The sequence below is a fragment of the Peromyscus eremicus genome, chromosome 10, assembly GCF_949786415.1.
Source record: "Peromyscus eremicus chromosome 10, PerEre_H2_v1, whole genome shotgun sequence".
NCBI classification, from domain to species: domain Eukaryota; kingdom Metazoa; phylum Chordata; class Mammalia; order Rodentia; family Cricetidae; genus Peromyscus; species Peromyscus eremicus.
In genome coordinates, this window is record NC_081426.1 from 32,197,673 (window position 1) to 32,215,341 (window position 17,669).

The following is a 17,669-nucleotide window of genomic DNA, read 5'->3' on the forward strand; positions in this document are numbered from 1 at the left end:
TATGCTCATGAGGATGAGGATGGAGGAGGAGGTGTGGCGGGCCCCAAGAACCAGGAACTGAGGGCAGACCCTTAAATCTGCTTCTAACTAAAACCCAAAGGCAACTCTTTATTGCACCTGTTAAGATGTGCTAGGCCATACACAAAGGCATTGGGGTGCAATCAGAGCTTCCATGAGACATAGTAAATTGCTAGAGAAAGGTCACCATCCAGACGGAAACAAACCTGGACTTGAGCCCCGTGTCTCAGGCCTGAGTGGTCAGCATACTCTGGCTCTTTGAGGTCTCCTGGAAGGTTGGGACACAATTCTACCTGCTCTGTTAAGAACCCGTGATCGATATTTGTTGTTGAAGGGGACAAACACATTGCAGAGCTTTTCATGTTGTTCCTGTGACCGCTAGAAAACAGGAGAATCTTGCACTTGGTATATGGGGAAAAGACAGACTCAGGGAAGTTAAAGAACTTCTCTCAAGTCACACAGCCTCCAAATGTCAAAAGCCAGCAAGTACAGGCAGACAATCCAGCTCTGTGCCAGCAATCAGACATCAACAGACTGCGGTACCTAGTGGTACTCTGGCCATTCCTAGCAGCACCCATGTCTTTGTACCTGCCTGACAGGGGATGGATGCTGGACAGACATTCCAGATCTTGGGCCTGGGTTCTGTCTAAGCCTGAGCAGAGTCAGATCCCTTGGGAGCCCCTCTTGGGAAGACATGAGAGGCTTTGCCAAATACAGAGCAGCTGTTCTGCTCTGGGGAAGAAGAGGGCTCCTGATGTTCAGGGGAGTATCCCCCAGCATTCGCCACCCTCAGCCCCATGAAAGCTCTGCACCCTAGAACTGACTATGTACACATATGTACATGAGGACCCAAATCCCAGTGCATAAATAGTCACATACGTGCTCCTGCATAGCAGTCCTCTGGTGCTCACACTTGTGCCTGCACCCAGGACCTAGGATACTGTGATCTGTGCATCTCCAACAGAGACCCACTCTTCCAGGCTTTGCTGTGCCTCTCCCTGGGTCTCTCCAGACACCATGCCACATGAATTCTTCCTCTCCATCTAAATCTGCCTCTCTCCTATCTCTCTTTTCTCCAAGGTAGTGTGTTTCTGTCAGATCTTAAGCCTCTGGCTCTCTATAGACGTTAGAGGGTGGCCTTGACAGTGTGAGGTTGCCTCTATGAACTAGGGCCTTGTGTGTATAACGTGTAGATATATCGGCTGTGTGTGGCTGCCTGTCTGTGTTAGTGGGCTGTGTGTTGGGTTTGTGCACAAGGTTGTGTGTTTGTTGGAGTGTATGTACCATCTCCTGATTTTGTGAATGTGGTGTGTGATAACTGGTCATGTGTTGGACGTGTGTGTAGGTCTGAGTTGTGCGTCTGCGATGCACGTGTTGGCTTTGTGTGTTTGCTGAGGCGTGTGCTGGTGTGTTGTGTAGATGTATGTGGGTCGTGTGCGCACAAGCACTTTGCAGGCCCTTGCTGTGATGTGGAGAGCCCGCATGCATCGGACAAGGGGACTGTAAGCAGTTGACATTACGAAGAGGCGGCTGTCGCCGCGGGGTGGCGCTGTGGCAGAGGCAGGCGGGCTTGCGGCCAGGGCCCTGCAGGGCCGAAGTGTGCCGGGGAACCGGAGCTGTCGAGCGGAGCTGAAGGGATCTCCTGAGTCTGGGGTGCAAGCTTGGGGTGCAATGGGGGAGGGTGGGCACTTGGATGTGGTAGTTGAGGATCAGGTGCTCCGGGTGGCTCCCGGCTGAGGGACGGGGGGTCTGTTGCGGAGGAGCTAGCAGCTGGAAGGACAGGACGGAGCCGGGGAGGACGTGCGGCCCCGGGGGCCCGGCCAGGCCGGCGCCAGCCGAAGAGTTGAAAGGCGGCCGCTGCCTCTCCTCTCTGCTCCCCTTTGAGCCCCCGATGGCTCTGGCGGGGGCGCAGGCCTGGACCGACCGGGCTCACCTAGGGACCTCGGGTCACTAAGGGGCCCCACGATGGGACGCTGGATCTGTAGGCCTCCTGCGCGGCCTGGACAGTCCGCCCAGGATCAGCTATCCGAGCCACGTACCCTGAAACTAGGCGCTCTGAACGCGAGCCCCACCCAGTCTCCCGGGTCGCGACCGCCTCAGCCTGGCTACCCACGCCCAGAGCTCTGGTGCCCCAAAGCCCCTGCCCTGGCCAGCGTCATCTCCGCCTCAGCTACCACGCTGGGCCGGCCGCTCTAGTCCTGTGGCGTCGTCAGAAACGGAATTTGCAGGCTGGGTTTCCGTGATCTTTCCAACAAAATGAAAACGCCGGTGCAGACGCCCTGCAGGGCAGGGAAGACGTCCCTCTCACGACCCTAGGAACAGTGCTTGCTTTTGGTCATGGGAAAGGGGTTAAAGTCACAACTGGGACCCAGATCACCCGTGGCTGGTTGCCCGGGACACTCGCATTTCGTACGAGTACTGTCATGGCATTCGGTGCCCCTCAGCTATAGAGACTCGGGCTGGTGCCCGGGAATGCGTAGGTACCTAATGAAATGAGATCGAATCCCTGTTCTGTTTCTTCATTAACTGTGTGTCCTGTCACCTCTCTGGGCCGCAGTAGCCCTCCAAGGCTATAGAAATCTAGGTTTGAGCGGAGAAGTGAAGCCGCCGGCACACACGGTAACATGCCCAACAAGTAGGTTCCAAGAACTGACTCTTCTACCCCAGGGCCCTAGGTGGTGACCCTCATTTCCCGCGATGGAGAGCACTCGTTAGACCACTAGATCAGGAAATTGATCCGTAAAGAACCGAGCCAAGGACCAGCTACAGACATCACTCTCTCTTGAGTAGACAAGGAACTCAGCCCCAGAACCGATAGTGAGAAGCGGTATCCATCTCCCGGCCGCAAATTTCTGCTGCGCTGAATTTAAAGGGGCCTCGAAAACTGGACGTCAATCCAGTGGGCTGCTCAGAGACGGCAAACATCTATTGGGCACTTTCTGTGTACCCAGCCGTCTAGAAAGAGAATTAGAAAACGAGGTGTGCAAAGAAAGGGCTAACTACAAAGAAATAAAAATAGAAAAAAAGAAATGAACGGACCCCGTAGTGGAAGGAAACCCCGGCCCAAGACTGCTTCCTAAGGCCACGGTGCTTGCGGGCGGGGGGTCCGAGGGAGGCTCGGGAGGGGGAAGAGGAGGCGCGCCCGCCTCGCCTGCAGCTACCGCCTTGCTGGAGCCGTGGCGCGTCTGCAGAACGCAAACCGTTGCTCATTACGGCAATTATGTTGCTCTAAATTTGCCTCGACCCTAAATTGCTAAACTCAGAGGAGCCAGGAGGCCCAGGAGCTTGGGCCGGAGGAGACACGGGATCTTGCCCCGCCATTCCTCTATTCTGAGTGAGGGGAAAGGACTTTCTGCCCCAAGAAACGCTGGAAACGCAGACTCCAGGGGAATCTTCTGCGCCAGGCAGGTTAACACTTCCCCAAATTCTAGGAGCGAGGATGATGAGGATACCAGGACCCCTTTCCAGGGTGAGAAAACCGAGGTAGAGCAAGATGGCATGACCTTGCCTACGAAAAGGGCACCCGACACCGAGGCAGGATCCAACACGCAGCCACCTCGACCCACCGGGGACAGACTCAGTACCACTGTCTACCTAACCATCTCCACTGGCTTTCTAGGAAGGAACTCAGGAGATTCAACATGGGACTCAGGACGTTTCAGGTTCAGGGGGTATACTGAACTGTCCTAAACTGCCCCTAAACGGCTTAACCTAAGTGACTGACAGCCAGAAGCAGAGGGACACCTTAGCTTCCAAGTGCCTCTAAAGGTCATGTGGTGTGGGAACCCAACCTCCATCATGACCCAGGTCCTGGATTTGGCTTCCAGAGGCCCAGAGACTCAAAGTCACTCCCCAGAGTCCTTCCAGACTGTCCCAGTAGTAGAACCAAGATCCATGACAAAGCTCCTTAAACTTGTCCTTCTTTTAGGGAGGAAGGTGTGACAAACAGCCAGAAACATAGAATCTTAAGTCCAGCAACAGCAGGCTGGAGGACCCAAGGCCAAGGTCCCTCTGGAGTATCTTGGGGCCAGTGCAGAACCCTTCCAACCTCCCCCCCCCCATCTTAGTCTCATGGAATTCCCTGAGCCAGAAGCAGTTTCTACGTTTCAATTGTGGAGACGTCCACATCTCCCTCAAGCCCAACCCCAGGTACTAGGGTTCTGGGTTCCCCCTCCTGACATCCCTGGGCTCAGGTTGCCCAGGACTCCCCTGCATGGAGTTTGGATACTCAAGCTCCCACCAGAGGGAGGCTGGTGGCCGGGACCACGTAGATTTGGTGAGACTTAAGGGGTGGTCACTACACCAGAGAAAGAGGTGGGGGGCAATAATAGGCTCTATTTACCAAGGGGTCATTATTCTGTCTTTCACACCCTTGCAGAATTTTCCTCAGAAAATTAAACTTGCACTTATAGATTTCAAACATACTTTTCTTGGAAGCCAGAGCTTGACTACATAAAGGAAAAACCCCGTTTGAGAGGGCAGGAGAGCAGGGCCCAGGTACTGGTAGCCTTGGGTTTTCTGTACTCTTCAGTATCGCTGGACATTTGTGTGTTGTAACAGAGGCTGGGCTAGCTGTGCAAAGTTCTTCAGGCAGCTCGAAATGAAACTCCACAGAGTGTGTCTGCACTGGTGGCTGTTTAGAGACCCCCACCCCCACCCCCTTCCGTAGGAAAAGCGGGTTTGAGGGGGCAGGAATTGTCTGGATTAGCTGTTGACTGTCATCAAACCCTTTGGGCCAAGTCACTTTGTTCTCATAGACAGTTTAAAAGGGGAGGAGGGGGAAAAAAGAGTCGGTTATAGGTGGAAAAGAGCAAGTGTCGATTTCAGCTTAAAGTGAATTGGAAAATTGAGCCTAATTATCCTAGGTAATTGCTCCAATTCTCCATTTGACTGTGTTAATGCAAATCTGTCCTGTGTGCCCCTCCGCCAAAATGATTCCTGAACATCTTCCTGTCGCCTTTGAAAGTTGCTCATTGTAAAACCGCCACCAAACTGGAAAGCAATTGTATACATGAAGAGAAAGAAGGGCCAGTAAAACACACGACTAAATCCACAGACATCATATCTTGTAGCTTAAAATTAATTTATTTAACAAATATAGCTATAATATAAATGATAATAAAATTTCAAATATACAATATATTACATAGTACACACGATCCCTTCAAAAGGGATGTTGGAGAGCCGCGACAATGTACTGTTAAATAGAAACAGACTTTGTTTTTCTTTCTTACTTTTTTTATCCTGGTCCTGGGAAATTCTCTTCAACCTACCTTTGTAAAGCACCAGCACGCGCCCTGCCCCCTCAGAGCAATGCTTTGCTGCTAAAGCTCTTGGAGTTTGACAGTGGAAGGAGCTGGGCTCCTTGCTTTCTCCAGGACCGTGTTCGTTTCCCGAAGCACCAAAAAGCAATTTCTCTGCGCAAGTCCAGCCTGGCTCCAGGACCGGAAGCAGCTGATGGAGTCATGGCCTCTAGTCCCTTTGGCCTCTAGTCTCCTTCAACCCCGGCTCTAATTCTGCCGGGGACCACGGATAAATCTCTTGGCCTCTGTGCCCTTAATTTCCACATCTATAACTCGCGGGTGTAAATCTAGATTCTCTCGAAGAATCCAAACCCTTCCGAAAGCCACTTTTTCCCCCCTAGATGGGATCAGAGTCGGAAAACAGCAGGAAGGAACTGGAGGAACTGTAGCAGGGTGTTTTAAGAGAAGGGGCAGGTGGTGTTGGGCAGCGGAGCTTCCTAGGAAGAACTCCAGCTACTAGAAGAGGTGGCTGGGGGCGGGGTAGTGGCACCACAGGGAGGCGATTCTGGACCCACCTATGTCAGGTGGTACATGCTGTAACCTACGTGGGCCGTGTAGAGTCCCACGGGCGCCACGGGCAGCGCAGCGCGCTGGAAGGGACCAGAGGCACTGTAGAGCGAGGCGCCGGCGGCCGCGGCTACCGCGGCAGGGCCGCCGAGAGGGAAGGAGAGGCCGAAGGCGGCGGGGGGCAGCATGGGCTTCGCGGCCATCTTCAGCTTCTCCAGCTCGGCCTCCTGCAGTCTCTTGGCCTTGGCGCGGCGGTTCTGGAACCAGATCTTCACCTGCGTTTCGGTGAGGCTGAGCGAGCTGGAGAACTCGGCGCGCTCGGCGATGGACAGATACTGCTTCTGGCGGAACTTGCGCTCCAGAGCCAGCAGCTGCGCGGTGGTGAAGGGCGTCCTCGGCTTGCGGTTGGTCTTGTGCTTGCGTAGGGTGCAGGCCGGGGGACTCAGTCTTCCTAGGGGGCCGGGAGAGGAAAGAGGCAAGGAGTTAAGAGTGTACTACTAAGGGACAGAAACCATTCTAGATACTGATTTCTCCCAAGCACTTCTATGTTCGACACTATGGAGCATTTGAAAAATATTCTCTCCATCTGTATGTAACCTAACCCGTAGGGCAGAAGTTCTTGCCTTAGTAAGATTCCAGGTGAAATCTAACCATGTTCAATGCTGAACTACAGTGGGGCAGAGACAGTGCCAAACTATCTTATAGTCAGGCCTTCCCCACCCGGGGCCTCTTCTGGGCTACTGCACAGAGAGAAGATGAATGCTAAGGGAGCCATAAAACATTCAGGGGCCCTAAGCCCAGCCCAGGGTCATACTGGGTTTTATACTTTAGGCATGCATTTGTATTTGTGCCCACCAAAGGTACTGCATTGGTGCTAGCCATAGGCATAGAATGGATCTTGAAATTCCACGCTTTCTATCGAACAGCAAGCCTCTACTGGGCTCTAGGGCCAATCAAAAGAAGAGAGCCATCCAAGAGGTCACACTGTGACAATTCTAGAATATATACGAGGCTGTTTATCTAGACGTGCTGCCGGTTCAGATCCTCTCGGTTTTCCCTACAGTCTCTCCTAACGGGGTGCCTGGGTTCTAGGACCACAGCAAGCATAGTGTGGGGGGTATGATAGCTTTTCCAACATAGTTCAGTTTCAAGAGATGGGTGATGCCCACTTGTCTTTTCTTTCAGTTTTCCCAGAGTGCTGCCACTGTGTGGAGGGCAGGCCCAGTTAGGGGACTGAGTTTCAATCCTCCATCACCCCTGCTTTGCGGGACAACACTGTTGCAGGATAAAACAAGCCTCAACAAATCCCCTCCCCCAACACCACACACACACACACACACACACACACACACACACCCCACTTAGTGAGTGCCTTGACTTGGGGTCCTAGAGGCTGAAGTTCTAAACCAAATTCCTAAGTCTCCAGGAGGATGCTTTGCCTCTGCAGCAGCTTTTCCTTTAAGAAAGCGAATTGAAATTGAGGACATCTCACCATGCGGGTTTTGCCTAACTATGCACTTCTTGGCACTTAAAAAAATAATAATAATAACCCTTCGGGCCCTCAGACCACTAGGATGTGAGTCAAACGAAATTTCCAGTTAACATCCCCCTTCTTCCCCAGCTCAGGCTATAGCGTGTCCGGAAAGAAGCTGGCCCCAGACTCGTTTTCCGCCAGGCAGCTGGAAAGAAGGGAGGGTTCATAGGGAAATGTCACTTTGGTCAACAGCAATAGTCCAGCTCTGGGCCACCTTCGCCAACCATCAGGCCCGGGGAGGGGCTGTCTTTTCAAAGACGTTTAATCCCCAGATAAAAATCGTTCCTCAGCATCATGCCATTGAATTTGCAATGCTATTATGGTGCGAAATAATCGGAGGAAACGAGGAAAACTTGGGAATTTCCCGTGCTCCTGAAATATCTTCGAGCGGGTTCGCTGGGGAAAGACGCCCGAGGGCCACGAGGATTTAGGACTATCCCGGAACATGCCGCTGGCTGCTGGGTCGGCTTTGAAAGCTAGGTCCAACACATTCGGGAGCTAGCAAAGCGGTTAAGGGGGAGCTCCTTTTGGCTGTCTTGTTGCCCCGCCCCCCTCCACTTGTCCACGATTGTCCCCTCTTGCTAAATCATCCACCCGCCCAGAAACACCAACTAACAGCTTAGAACTTGATGAGTGGGGGAGGAGTTCTGCAGAGTTTCGGAACCCCTGGAGAGGTTCTTTAATGGAGAGGGGATTTACCGACTTCTACTACCAGAAAGTGAAACTCCGCAGAGAGAGGATGTACTGGCCGCTGGGCCCATCTAAGTCGGGTGCAAAATAACTGGGTTTAGGGTCAGGTGGAGGAGCAGGGAACCCTCGGCGTCCTAAGTACCGGAAGAATAAGAGGGTGTACGGACCCCCACGCGCTACAAATGAACTGACACGCTCAGCGGCACTACGTCAGGGCCAGGAGCCCGCGAAAACGGACTAAGAGGTTTGCCCGCTCCAGGCCTCTAACTCTCTTCCTGGGTGAGAGTGGGAAGAGGCTCCAAGGGCCTCCTCCCCGCCAACGCAACCTCTGCACGGCCTCCAGGTACCCAGATGCAGGTACGCCGACGCCCGAGACAAGCCGGCGCCGGCGCGCGGCCTGGCGCCCTCGGGCCCCACACCCCCTCCTGGCCCCTTCGCTCTCCATCCTGGGCTGGCTACTTACTGGCTGGGGGCGGGGAGAAGCGGGGACTCTGCATCCACGGGGTCCGGTCTGGCTTCTCGGGGCTCTCGGCCTTCACCAGAGCATCTTCTGGCAGCTTGAGAAGTCCCCCGACTGAGAAATGGCCCAGAGGCCGCGGCGAGGAGGGCGCGTCCGGGGCGCCCAGCGACCCGGGCCGGGTGCCCAAGTGCTGCAACGAGCCACCCGCTGCCTGAGGCCCCTCGGAGGCCACCAGGACGCTCTCCTTGGCCCCGGGCTTCCTGTGATCAGCCATGAGGGCCTCCACGCTGAAGGGCAGGAGCGAAGCGGGCACTTTGGGCTTGGCCCCCTCCTCATCTGTGCCCATGGCGGTCGCCGTGGCCGCAGCAGCGCTGGGGGCTTGACCAGCGCCTCCCCCTGCAGGCTTGCCGAAGGCGGAGTCCTCCACTTTGACACCGAGCGGCAAAGAAGTCATAGCAGCAGCCGGGGCCATGCAGAGCCGGACCCCCACTCCAGCCGCAGCTCGGGCCAGCCCTGGAGCATGGGTTTCGGGCGGGCTGGGAGCGCGGCCGGCTTCTGCGAGCTCCTGGGGCCCTGGCCCGGCCGGCCCTCTTGCGCGAGCCTCCTGCGGCTCCCCCAAAGGCCAGCTCCGGCGAGCTGGGCCTGGATCCCTACGCCGCGCAGGCCGAGTTCCCGGGCGCACTCGCCGGCTCCGGGTCCGCCGCTGCTCCCCTGAGAACTTGTTAATAAGGCAAGGCCAGAGCGGCAGCAACCAATCAGCGAGCGAGGGGGCGGGCCCGGGGAGAACCATTGGGCCGCGCTCCTGTCCCGAGGCGCGCCGGGCCTGGGGGCGCTCCGGGCAGGAGAGTACCGGGGAGCCTTTCCGCCCGACTTCGCCCGGTGGGCATCTGTCCGACTGGGTCTCTTTAGAGGTGGATCCTACCGAGTTGCAGAGGGACTTTCCTTTATTAGCACTTCTCTTCTGCCCTAGTCGTCCCCCACCGTTCCTTACCCGTTTCTTCCTTTTCCCTCCTGTTTTCTTTCCTCTACCGTTTCTCTCACGGTCTGTTGCTATTTCTTCCTGGCCCCCTTCCCTCTGCATCTCCCTCTTTCTACCACGAAGATTTTACTCCAGTTCACTTACAAATTTTTTTATATTTGTTTTGAGTGGTCATAGTTATTTGTAACAGTAGAAAGGGATCATATTAATTTATTTCTTTTAAAAAAAACCATCCTAAGTGTCCTGTGTATCTCAATCTTAAAAAGTTTACCTCGGGGTAAAAGTGAGCCTTTGTTTCTAAGGGCTGAACAAAGTTTGTCAAAGGAAGCCTGGGCCCTGTTGGTTCTGTGGGTGCAAGAGCATGTAACATGATCTGGGAAATGCGTTTAGTTTTCATACAAACATGTACCCTCTCCCCTGACTTTTCTCCAGAAAGTTACACCTCTACCAGAGAACTGCTGGCCAAAGGAGACTCTGGATCCCTTGGGTGGAGAATTGGAAACATCAACAACAACAACAAAACAAAACACCGATCTGGCCTCAACGTGACCTCAAGCAATGAGTCCTCAAAAACTTAACAGTTTGCTAACGCTGGGGCTATGTTGGAGGGTAGAGGCCCGTTTGAAGAAGGGGCAGGAGAAAGAAAGCAGTTCCTGCATCGTAACTTTGGTGCGAGGCTTAAATACTTTTGTTTGCCGAATTTCGAAGGAAACGTGGTTTTATTTTTGCTGATAAAAAAAGGAGGAAAGTTATTGGGGGGCGGCGGCACAGAAGATCTATGTAAATTGGGTTCGGAGGGGAGAGGGTTCTTTTATGGCCTCTTATCCCAGGGCCCAGGCCCGCGGCTCCGGGGGAGTTGGAGGAGGTGATTGGCGGCTCACCGGGACTGGGCATTGATGACTGCCGGGCTCTAATCTCCAGGAAACACAAGGGGCTGCCGTGGCCATTTAGGGGTAATTATCCGAGCACGGAGGGATAGCGAATTCCCTGGCCTTTTAACTGGGCGCAATAAAAAGCTGTAGATTAGGGGCGACCAGATTAAGGAAAATGAATTACTTTATTACCCAGACGGCGTCCGGGGTCTGGAGGGAGGGGTCGGGCTGCGGCGAGATCGGAGCCTCACATCTGCCCACGGGGCCTGGAGAAATAGGAAGGCCTCGGGGCGGGTTCGGGAATACTCGCTTCTGTGAAATCACCGGATTTCTTAGGCATCTGAGTCTGCTTGAGCAGGCGCAGCGCGGGGCTTGGGACTCAAGCTCACTTAGGCCCAGCTGGACGCTCGGCGTACTGGGTCCACTGAGGTTTGTTCCGTGTGCATGAGAGGCAGACGCCATGCCACCCTGTTTTAAAGCCTGGCAAACGAAAGCTAAGCAAGAGTGTAGGCCGAACCTCGTAGCCTAGAGGGGACGGCGAACATCTGTAGCTGAAGAACTAACTAATTAAGCTGTTGCTAGATCAACTCGTTCAGCCGAGTTAGCCGATTTTCACTCGGCGCTCCTGTTAAAAACAGAAGCGGAAATAAATCCCCTAAGTGCTCCTTTTAGGCCATCGTTTTTAATACAAAAAGTGTTCGTCAAAAGGTAGGGGTTTTTAGTTGCTCCACCGCGGTCCCCAACTTAAAGTGATTCTCTCCCAGGAAGAGATCAGAGAATCAATCCAGTGTAGCTAAATCCTTTTCCCTGGAAAAATGCTCATCGACTAACACACCTTACACACAGTTGTGTAGACACTATCAGGGACTCGTAGATCGGCTCTGAGTCTGAAGTCCTGCTTTAGGGTCAAGGGGGTCTCGAACCCCAAGAGTGGGGCCCCAGGATATTCCGGGGACTCCAACAGAACTCTTGGCGTGCGCGGCAGTTGGAGCCAAGAGGCCTAGCCTCAGGCTGGGGCGGGGGGCGGCCTGAGAAGGGCTGCATCGCTAATTGCGGGGATAAACAATCTGTCACGATCCCTCAGCGCGCCTAATAGGCAGACGAGGATGTTGTTTTTAGGCGCCAGCGGCGGCCGGATCAAAGGCTGCAGCCGGCGCAGGGGCCCTTGAAGTCGCGCCCCTGCCTCCAGGGAGCAAACTGCCTGCGCCCGCAGCCCTGAGCCCTACATTCGGCCCCTGGGCTTTTAGAGTAGGTCTCAAACCCCACTGTCTCATCTTTTTTGGGTTCTGTGTGCGTTCGGGTCTGCAGTGGTCCGGCACGCAATGACTGGCGGGTTGCAAACATTGCAAGGCTAGAAGAGTGCTTCTGCGGAGCGTAGGGCACCGGACTCAACGTCTGGTTGTACTAGCTCAGAACCCCTGCTGGGCTGCGAAGCAAAAGTGTACCCCCGAATCTGAGAAGGGAGTAGGAGAAACAAAATAAAAAGCATGTTCCCGAGAGTGTGACTTAGTCCCGAAGAAGGAAAGGCATGTGTTTGGGATCTCTGAGAGCCACAACCTCCGAGCTCATTTTTTGTCCGGCCTTTGAGGATTTCCCGGCCTGTGGGTTCGGGCGAGCAGACAATCCGGCCGGTGTCTGTTATCTCGCCACAGCGCTAACCGGAGGCGCTGCTGCCCAGGCGCGACCGTCGTAGGCAGCGGAGAAAACCGACCGTAATTCATGCCTGGCAAGGGCAGGGCTGGCCCGCGGCAGATAAAACTCTGAGACCGGCGCTCTGCTTGCAACCTCGCTGGCTCTCGACTCTCCTCCCCTCCCCCTCGCTCGGCCTCCGCTCGTCTCCTGAACCCTAAAGCACTCATGCTTCCGAGAGAAAAAGAAAAATTGTCTTTGCGGGTTGAGAGAGATCCTAAAGACTAGCCCTGCGTTCAGTGTCTGTGCCGCTACAGTGATTGGTGGCGTTTACCCCGCAGCCCAAAATGCATGTTTTACTGGAGTGTAGGTCGGCTGAGGTATGGCTGCGATGTGGTTCCTAGATAGCTTCTTCCCGGTGGGCAGAAAATCAGCTTGTAGAGGGATTAAATTTTAAAGGCAGCTGTTACAACCTGAGTATCTTCCTCCAGCTAACCTGAGGGCTAGCCCTTCACTACTGCGTCCGTTGTCGTCTCAATCCCACCCCCCTTTCCAGTGCATTTTGTGGCCTCTGCCCAGGAACCCCGCATGCATTTTTTAAAAATGTGCGGCTCAGTGGGATCCGCCAGCAATTAGGTAGCTCCAAACAGTCTTCTTTAATAGAATGGATGTGCTATGAAAACCGATTACCCGGAACGCTTTATTTTTGTGGGGATTCACCAATCACCAGGAGGGCAGTGAAGGCAGAGAGAAGAGGTATTTTGTCCCCGGGTGGGGGTGGGGTCTGATGGATGGACAGAAAGCCTCGTTCTGGGATCTGCTAACCTCCCGAGAGGCCCTCCCTTCCCTGCCATCGCCAAGCCTCTGTCTCCTTCCAGTGAGGGGCTAGGAGTCACGTTTGAGAAATTGCCTGGGAATCACTCGTTCAGGGAAGATTTCAAAGCTTTCCAAGGACAAGCCCCAGAGTTTAGAACTAGAAAAATCTTCAGCTCCAGAAGGTGCAGAGGCGACAGATGTAAAAATAAAAATGTTTCGGCTTTCCAAGGACCTTGGCCGAACTGATGCAGTCCTTAGCGCTCGAACTGGTGCTGCTTGAAGGAGCCCTTCCTGGAAGGTGGGTTTTTTTTTTCCCTTTCTTGCGAACTCCTCAACTTCTTCGGAGGAAGGGCGCCTGTCCTGCGGATTCACCAGAGGAGCTGGCGGTTAGAGTCTGCGACTTCTTGCCCCTTCCCGCCCATCCCCCACTTGCTCTGGATCCCTTTCTCGGCCCCGCTTTCTTGTGTCTTTAAATTCGGGAGGGGTGAGGGGCCAGGATCCGCGGAAGAGGGAGCTCCCTCTTCAAATGGCGCAAATTAATGCGATCGGGACTTGAGGGCGCACTTGGGGAAGATGAAAGCGGAGGCCTGCCGGCTCCTACCAGGACTCTATAATTATAGATAATATATCTCATTTCAAAGCAATTAGACCAATCAGGCGTAACGAACCACTTTGCTGCCTACGAATAACAAAGGCGCACGGTTATTTAAGCCTAGAGATGTCAGGCAGACCCTGAGGCTCCAGGGGCCCGGACCAAGGTCCTCCACCCCAGCTCGGCCCACCGCGACCGGGAAAGACTCCCCGGAATTCCCTTCTCTCTGCCCGTTGACTAAGCGCCTCTCTAGGCTCTTGCCCCTGGCCGCGGGGGTACGGGTTGGAGCGGATGGGAGAAACCTGGTGTCAGACCTCTGGTCAGAAGTTTTGAAAACTTTAGCTGACTTAATCCCTTCTGCTCTGGGACATGGGAAACAGACGCTCCCTGGCCGGGGCTGAAAAGGGAGAATCAGAGAGGAAAAGCGTCTAGCTAAGGGTCACACAGCTAGCTAGCGGTAGGATTGCTGGTAGCTCCGAACCACTCAAACCCCCGCCTTGCCTTTTTCATTACGAGGAACAGCCTCACTTGGGCCCCTCCAAAACTGCGTTGACGCACTAGAAGTACCACCGACCGCGGTACTGGATGGATCCGCCCCGAGTCCCGCCCAGATGGGGAGGGAAGATCTTTCATCCTTCAATTACTAACCTCTCTGTCGATCTTCTTCGCGCTTCCCTCATAAGAAGTCCAGAAAGGACAATGTCGAAGTTCCTCAAGTATTTCTTCAATACCTATGTTCTTGGGTCTGTTTGAGAAGAAAACAGGCCTGGGTTACAGGTCTTATTTACTTATTTATTTTCTGAGATTTGGTTCGTCAGCTTGAAAGTGGGCAGACAAGCGGGAAGAACAAGCAGGGAGCATCTCTTGTTCTTAGGAACCCCGACAAAAGACATCAATGCGGGGGCTGGAGAGATGGCTTAGCATTTAAGAGACCTGACTGACCTTGCAAAGGACCCAGGGTTCGTTCCCAGCACCCGCAGGGCAGCTCACAACCCTCAGTAACTCCAGTTCCAGGGAAATCCAACCCATTCATCTGCCCTCCTCAGGCACCAGACACACACAGTACTGTTACACACATGCAAGCAAAACATTCACGGTAAAAATACCTAAAATGAACACATTAAAAATAAATAAGTCTTTTTTTTTTTTTTTTTTTAATGCAGAGAGCACTGGGAGGTGCCGTGGGCCAGACTTGAGAGAACTGAGCTGAGTGAATTGGAAGGCAAGTGGAGCTGCTGAGGATCTTAGAACTAGGCTAGAAGAGCCCTGGGAGGCTAGGACACCCCGGCATGGACCGGTGGACCGCCACAGCAGGTGGGATACAAGCGATGGATCTCTTCCCACTCTCTGCCTGGTGGGCTCCGGGGCTTTGATAGTCCTTCCTGGCTCTGCCTGGCTCTGAGATTCTGTCTCCAGGCCTCTGGGGGTCTCGGAGGTGGTAGTATGACCCCCCATGGAGACCCAGGCTCCAAGTCTGGCTTCCTTTCTTATCTTCCTTGGCTGTTGGTTCCAACTTCTTTCTCTGTTGCTTTCTCTGAACCTCTTACATTCTGTCCTCACCCAGTGATTCAGTCTGAGTCACGCCCTCAAGTCCTCAAGAAACTAATTTGACTCCAGCTAGTTTTTTCAGGAGGAAGCTGGTGACTTCTGGAAGAACAGCAGGCATCCTCCTGGACAGGCAAAGAGTGCCCTTTCTTTGGATCTTCCATCCCTTCTGCTCCCCCACCGGCTTCCAGCTAGTGGTTTTTCCAGACTCTGAACCTCCATTTCCACTAATGAATCATGGACCACACATGTGCTTTCCTGTAGGAGACCCAAAAGGAAGGTGACAGGGGCCATGATAGGCCGGGAAGTTCCTTCTAGCAGGTGAGTTCATGGCCCTACTGTCTCAGAAGTCCTGGCTAAAAAACTAGCTAGTGATTGTAGAACGTTTGGAAGGTGGAAGGGTGACCAGGACTGACAGGACAGCAGGCAGGGTGTATTTTCAGGAGAGGCTGATGACTCGTGCCCAGAATAGGCACTAGTGCTGGATTCTAGATTCTAGCTGTCCCCTCTGGGCCACTCCCTCCTGCTGACAGTTTCTACCCTCTTGCATCTTACCCGCCAGACCTCTGGGTCCAGGAAAAAACCCACCTCACAGGCACTGTGCATGGCTCTCCTGGGGCCTTTGCAACCCTTGGACCAAGTGAAGGGTTTTTCATACCTCCTCCGAGCTTTCCTGGGTCAACCAAAGGAGCCTGTGGCTGGAAGCCTCCCGATGCAGTAGACACTCTGGGTTCCATGAACAGTTAGAAAATCAATAGCGAACGAATAGGGAAATTGGAGAGCCCAGTGGTCTGCAAGATCAGTGGGTGAGTCCCTTGTCCCACCCTAGAAGGCCCTGTCACCATGTGTTCCAGACCAGCACCACCCTGCCCCTCAACTTGAGGTGGCTCCAAGGAAAGGGTAATTTAGTTCCTGTTCCTGTCATCGCCAGAAGGTGGAAGTGCTTTGTGACTTTTGCTTTTCCCAGGTGAGCCCATCAGCCACCAAAGTGGTCTAGGTCAAGTGAAGAGATTGCGGGGAGAGATGGGAATGCTCACTGGCCATCCTGCCCAGGCTTCTCTTTAGGTTGAGGGTTAGCTGGGCAGAGAGGGCTCACTAGAAATTTAGTTCTGCTCCCATTTTCCATGGATAGTGAAACTCAGGCTCAAGCAACAATCATTTCCCCAGATCTCGGAGCCAAAAAGAGGCAGAATCGGTTAAAATGCGGGTCTCTGACACACACACACACACACACACACACACACACACACACACTCCAATCCTGTACTCACCTCAACTCAGGAAAGTTCAAGAAATCTGGGCCATCTTATGTCTCTCTAACCCAGGTCGTTCTGTGGCAAGTAGGAGGCAAGGAGGATTTCAGTGCAGACTGAAAGGTGGGTGGTACCCTGAAGCCCTGACCCTGGCAGATTCAGAGCGCCTGGGAGGCTGAGCAGCTTCGGAACTGGATTCTTTGAACTAAGGGTGGCAGGGATCTGCTTCCACCTAGCACCCGGTTGCTTTCTTGTGTATTTCCACAGATGATTCCCTCAGAGGCCCACACCATTTTCCAAATGGGAAGCCGGGTGATCTTGGAGTTGAAGCAGGATTCCAGCCTCGCAGCTGAACCAGCAACCAGAGTCCCCAAGCAGCTGCCCTCCACCAGCGACTCACCAGCTCTGCCTAGGCACACAGGTGGGGGGAGGGGGGACTGAGAAGTTACAACAGCCCTCAGCCACTGTTAAATTGTTCTCACCCAGCCAAGCACTCTGTTTGGGAAAGAGAGGGGCAGATGGGACTTCTCTAGTCTGGCTGATCCGTGTGTGGCCCACAGACAAGGAGGACACCCGAGTCTCTGTAGCTTCAGATTCTGCCCCAAGGCCAACCTCAAAGCCATGAGCTTCAGATGCATGACCGGACCTCAGTAGCTCAGTTGCATCGGCATGATAGGTCTTTTACTCGGTGGCTGTATGAAGAAACCCACTTGGATAACCAGGCAGGAGGGTCAGGAAGGAGCCCAAGGCCAGCTTGGGATACACGACAATTCTGTTTCAAAAACAACAAAACAAGCAAACAAAACCAAGCAAAGAATAGCTACCACCATTGCCAGTACTATCAACGTGTTTTAACTGGTTCAGTTTCAATAGTGACTACTTTTATCCCTAGTTCACACACTGGGGAAAAAGTCAAATAGTTCATGTATCAATGGAACTTCAAAACAAAACACTTCAAGAAGTCTCCTAGCACCCCAGGGATTTTGAGTTCATCACTGCAGGGGTGCACATTACCTTGGAGGCACCCTTGTCCACACTGGCCAAGAAGCCTGGGGGGTCTGGTGTTATGGTAAAGGATGTTCTAGTCTATGTCAGGTAGCCAGCAACAGAACAACTCCCACCTCCCCACCCTACCCCCCCCCCCAGCATGCCTGAACAGATCCTGAGACCAGTACAGACCTTGGTATTGGAGAGGCGTAAGTGGATGACTACCAAGAAATTGCAACCTTCATGTCACCTGGGCCCGTGAGCAACCCCCTGGCCTAGAGCACTTACCATAGGCCAAATGCATTTGGATGGGAACCAGCCCATCTAAATGTCTAAATGTGAATCAAATATTTATATTTTATTTTGTATCCCCAGGCTGGCCTCAAACCCTAAATGCCTTATTCCCTTCAGTGGGTGAATGTGTGTACAGGATCATGTCAAGCCACGTATCTGTCTCTCTCTGTGTGAAAACACACACACACAC

General features: G+C 53.6%; 1 protein-coding gene across 1 annotated transcript; it reads right to left on the reverse strand.

Moving 5' to 3' along the window:
• Window positions 1-5,084: 5,084 nt before the first annotated feature.
• Msx1 (msh homeobox 1) lies at window positions 5,085-9,155 on the reverse strand. The gene is made up of 2 exons (XM_059275037.1): window positions 8,516-9,155; window positions 5,085-6,279 (listed from the first exon to the last, which is right to left on the reverse strand). Exons 1-2 carry the CDS (start codon window positions 8,982-8,984, stop codon window positions 5,837-5,839), a joined length of 912 nt encoding a protein of 303 aa, XP_059131020.1. The 5' UTR covers window positions 8,985-9,155; the 3' UTR covers window positions 5,085-5,836.
• Window positions 9,156-17,669: the final 8,514 nt, after the last annotated feature.

What these genes read in the sequence shown, in the direction of transcription:
- Msx1 (XM_059275037.1), bottom strand. Translation starts at nt 8,984, where the DNA reads ATGGCCCCGGCTGCTGCTATGACTTCTTTGCCGCTCGGTGTCAAAGTG. An exon ending in CTTCTCCCCGCCCCCAGCCA is followed by an intron (nt 6,280 to 8,515) that starts GTAAGTAGCCAG and finishes CCGGCCCCCTAG; the next exon opens with GAAGACTGAGTCCCCCGGCC.